At 40.1% G+C, this 4,489-nt stretch overlaps 1 protein-coding gene across 1 annotated transcript; it reads left to right on the top strand.

Annotated features, from left to right (window-relative positions):
- The first annotated feature begins 464 nt into the window (after nt 1-464).
- On the top strand, nt 465-3,798 carry LOC146168427 (uncharacterized). Its single transcript, XM_083380369.1, has 6 exons — nt 465-588; nt 713-866; nt 1,049-1,302; nt 1,736-1,966; nt 2,949-3,190; nt 3,511-3,798. The coding sequence occupies exons 1-6, from the start codon at nt 465-467 to the stop codon at nt 3,796-3,798; spliced, it is 1,293 nt and encodes a 430-aa protein (XP_083236495.1).
- The last annotated feature ends 691 nt before the right edge of the window (nt 3,799-4,489 follow it).

The raw sequence follows: 4,489 nt of genomic DNA on the forward strand, positions 1-4,489 counted from the left end.
CGGTTTGCCAAGAAGTCTTCAAATTGTAAAGTTAGTAAACGTGTTTTTTTTCAAATAAATGAGTGGGTATTCACGTTGGTCTTGTTAGTGACACTTGTAGAAAAACTGTGCTAGAAAAAATGACAATTTCTTGCATAGACGCGCCTAACCTGATTAATGGGAACAAGAGCAACTTTTACATAGATTTTAATTGCTAAGTTATTTAAAGTACCTTGAATAGGTCGAGTAAATGGGCATATTCTTAAAAAAATGACTTTTCGATACACACTTGTATCATCAACAGTTAATGTGACTGAAATATATTTAAAAGTCAATTATAAAAGGTGGCACGCAATTCCTATCATTGCGAGTTTCTCAATTTTCAAGCTATGGAACTCTGCTTAATAAATTCCAGGGGGATCTTTTTATATTAGCAAACTTATTTACGCAGGTTTACGGGTGATCTTTCCGGCTTAGTGCACATGATGGTGAACCACACATATTACATTTCAACTGCTGAAACAGCTGCAACCGTGATAAAGCCCCGTGCGAGTGTATGGGTCGACGAAGGGGCAAGTGCCCATCTTGCAACAACCACCGATATCATAGGTAAAACTCCTGTCGCAAATAAACTGAAGTAAAGAGTTTTAAGTAATAAGATTCCTCTGATTCGAATTGGCGCGACATTCGGAAACGAAAGCTTTGTTATCGAGTATGTTGCCTATTTGTATAGGTACTGGACCACTTGCCTTCCGCTGGCACGGTGAAATTGTAGGAGTACATCACTTAAGGATCGGTCAAGGCAGATCAGCTGAGATAGGCTCCCGGGCTCAGACAAGCCATGTGGTGGACGGGGTTAAGGATGCTGGTTCGCCAGGACATTTCAGGTAGGACAAATTCACATGAATTAACGTTCCTTTGAAATAAAATTTTTCTTTATGCTAACATTTGTGAATAATGAATGACTTTTGTTTTGCATAAAAAGGTTACGGTTACAACATGATAGGAATCTAAAGCAATTTTCAAAGACATTGCTTTCCAGCGAAACCTTATCGACAACTTATCGCAGGTTAACCGTGTGGGAACTGGGCTCCGAGTCTACTGCAACGATGACGCCCCCTTACGGAATGACGTTTACGACTACGACCCTCGACATGAAATGGGCGGCGGTTATGACTGCCGAAAATTACACGGTGTTTGCAACTGACGTTCACCTGGAACCGGTGGCTACTATGTCTTGTCGCGGAAGAGGACAGGACTCGCTGCCCGGCGAACCAACCCAATGGGGAGAAGGCGCATCTTACGCGGTCGATGGCGGATACGGTTAGCAGTTCCTGTAGGGCGGTCGTCATGAACTGTATTAAACACTTTAATTTGGCGGTTCAATACTAATGAAGACTATAAGTGCATAGAAATTTCTTTAGGTGTGGTAGGTGTTGAAAGCGTTGTATTTGTCGTAAAGCAAAAATATTGCTTAGAATCATGGTTCGACTGTTTTTTAGGTGATTTTTCGGAATTGATAATACAGGAATTCTAAACTGTTTCGGAAAACTCAACAAATGACATTTGTTTTAAGATAATTCCAATTTTTTTAATATTTGGCAAATTTAATACTGATGAAGACTAAAAGTGGGTCGTAGGTTTTGAAAACGTTGTAAGTTTAGTAAAGCAATAACAAATACTAATCATTCTAAACTGTTTCGGATGACTCGGTAAAACATATGAGATTTGTCTCAAAATCATTCCAAATTTTCAGGCTCAAATTCCAAGACAACTGCAAACAAGTACGATTCGATTTACGAACCTGTGATGGGAGGTTCACGAGGTGGACCGGCATCCAACGGAGCGTTGGGATCTCGTGGTGGAGGAGTTTTCAGGATGAAGATTGGGAAGGAATTGTTCCTCGACGGAATCTTAGATGCACGTGCCGGCGACGCAACGTCCAACGCGGGCGGTGGAAGCGGTGGTGCTGTTTGGATTACTGCTGGTCAGTGTTTTGTGTTTTACGAAAGATACAGTTTTTTTTTCAGAATTAGAAATCCATAAAAATGTCACAAATGTAGGGGCCAAACTTTGGCACTGAACATATGGTTGAAGATTCAACCGAAAACTATTTGCTTACAAAAAGTAAATTTTTAACAAATTTTTACTAAAGCGTAATTTTGTTTTCTCGAAAATAGAGATTGTTATAAAACGTTGGAGCATAATGGTTGGAGGTTGTAGTAAGACGTAATAAGAATATTATAAAACGTCTTTTTGAAAAAAAAAAAGTCAAACTATTATTCAAAAACAGTTCCTCTGGTAATTGTTGCTCTTAATCAACTTTTCGGCCACCTATATGCCAGGGGTTCCCAACCTGTGGGCCTTCGCCCCCTAACCCGATTGAGCTTTAAGAAAGATAGCTTGACCACATTTTGGGCAAAACTAAACAATTCGTACCTTTAGCTTAATGAAATGGTCATGCCATTGCTGTTGCTTTTCTCATCAACATGAGTTTGTGAATGTGGGTTTTCAACAATGTTACTTCTGAAGACAAAGCAGCGCAGTGTCTTGGATATTCAATATGACACGCGGCTTGGCTCTTTCCACCACTAAACCAGCAATTAAGACATTGTCAGAGCAAAAACATTTATTGTGTGTTGTATATTATTTTATCACTACCCCTTACTTTATGAACCATTTTTTAATAAAAAATGACGTTTCTTATTTTTTTCAAAAGGTTGAAAAAATATAGGGGGGCCATTGATTTCTCAAAATTCTCAGAGGGGCCACGGTGTAAAAAAGGTTGGGAACCCCTGCAGAATATGCAATGCTTTCGGTGTCATTCAAGCTGCCAAGGCGACTTGTATAGGTTGCCAAAACGTTAGAGTCGTTTTTGACTTATATTACTATGCCTGGTAGGAACAGTTAATATAAGCTCAAAGCCTTATAAGAATATAACTGCTAAACCACGCGTGCTGCTTTTAAAGGATCCTCAAAAGGTCACGGTCTCATGGATGTGACTGGAGGCAAGGGTTATGGCGGAGGTGCAGGAGGCAGGATTGCTCTTCACGTGAGAAACAGCGTCTACCGAGGCGCCCTGGTTGCTGTCGGAGCAGCCGGAAGTCATGACCACGGAGGAACTGGAACCGTGTACATTGAAGATGTTCGGTTTGAGGATGGACCGGACCCCGTCGAATACTTTCACACCACTTTGATTCTGAACAACCTTGTAAGTAATAATATTACAACACCTCTTAAAAAGCATATCGCTTAATTTGGAGTGAGGAATCCATAGAGTTGTGTTTATTTTTTTTCGCACTGATGTTCGTTTATTTTTCTGTCATATTCGTATGTCTGTAATGCTGGGCCTAAAGAGTAGCCTACTTTGTAATGATTATGCTAAATGTGTTGCTTCTGATTTTAAGAATTTTTATCGCACTTATTGGTGTTCGAAGATTTTTTCTTTCACATCCGTATATCTGGTATGCTGTGCCTAAAGAGTAGCCTACTTTGTGTTGATTATGCTAAAACTGATGCGTCTGATTTCAGAATCGCTTGCCATCCAAGCCTTTCGTATTATCGGAAGTGAATCCGCGTAACGTGACAGTGCGAGATCTCGCGCTATACAACGGCGCCGATTTCACGTTTGACGAAGTTTCGTTGTGGGGAAGAGTGCTCTTCCAAATCGAAACTCCCAAGACAACCGCTTTATTCCAGTCGGCAGGACTCGCAGGTTCTGTAACGCTGATTAACATTCGTGGCGACGGAAGTTCCTTGCTTCACGTGAGGCAAAACCAGACGTTCTACGTTGAGTATACACCCGCGGAAGAAAGGTAGTACTGTGTAATGTTAACTTTACAACTAAGATTAGTTTTTTTGCTAAATCGTTGGTAAAGGAATATTTTTAGTTGGGCTTTGAAAAACGTTCACAAAACCCCATGTGTAAAATTATTATCCACATTATTACGCCTAAACCGCCATCCCGACTGTTGATAAAAGGAAATGAATTGAACCACATTTTTAGTTACAATACAAGCCTTTTTTTAGTTTTATTCTAAGTAATACTTTTCACCTAATACTATTAATTCTGTTTGGATTTTAAACAAAACTTTCATTTTACTAACGTCTGATTATTATTTTTTCACGTAGGCGATCGAAGCCACCTGTCAACTTCGAGGTCCTGGAAACAGGGGATCTGGTGATGTCATCTGACACGAGACTGATAGGAAACGAGGTGACGCCATTAAAGTTGTACGGAAACCTGATTAAAGTTTTGAACCTCACTTTACCGGAGGGAAAGATTTTGCTTCTGGGAGTAAACGGTCAGATCCTTCCATCAAGCGAAACAAAACAACCAGGTAAAGTAGTCATTGCTTCCGAGTTGTTGTCGGTCATAAATGCCGATTGTAGATGCTGCTAATACTGTTTGAACGATAGAATTTGTTTTTGGATAAATGTGTCGGTATATTTATAACAGCATTGCGTACGTTTACCTAGGCATCAATGTCAACCTTGGAGTTCTCCTGAT

Source organism: Ascidiella aspersa, chromosome 1 (assembly GCF_963924565.1).
Source record: "Ascidiella aspersa chromosome 1, kaAscAspe10.2, whole genome shotgun sequence".
Classification (NCBI taxonomy): Eukaryota; Metazoa; Chordata; class Ascidiacea; order Phlebobranchia; family Ascidiidae; genus Ascidiella; species Ascidiella aspersa.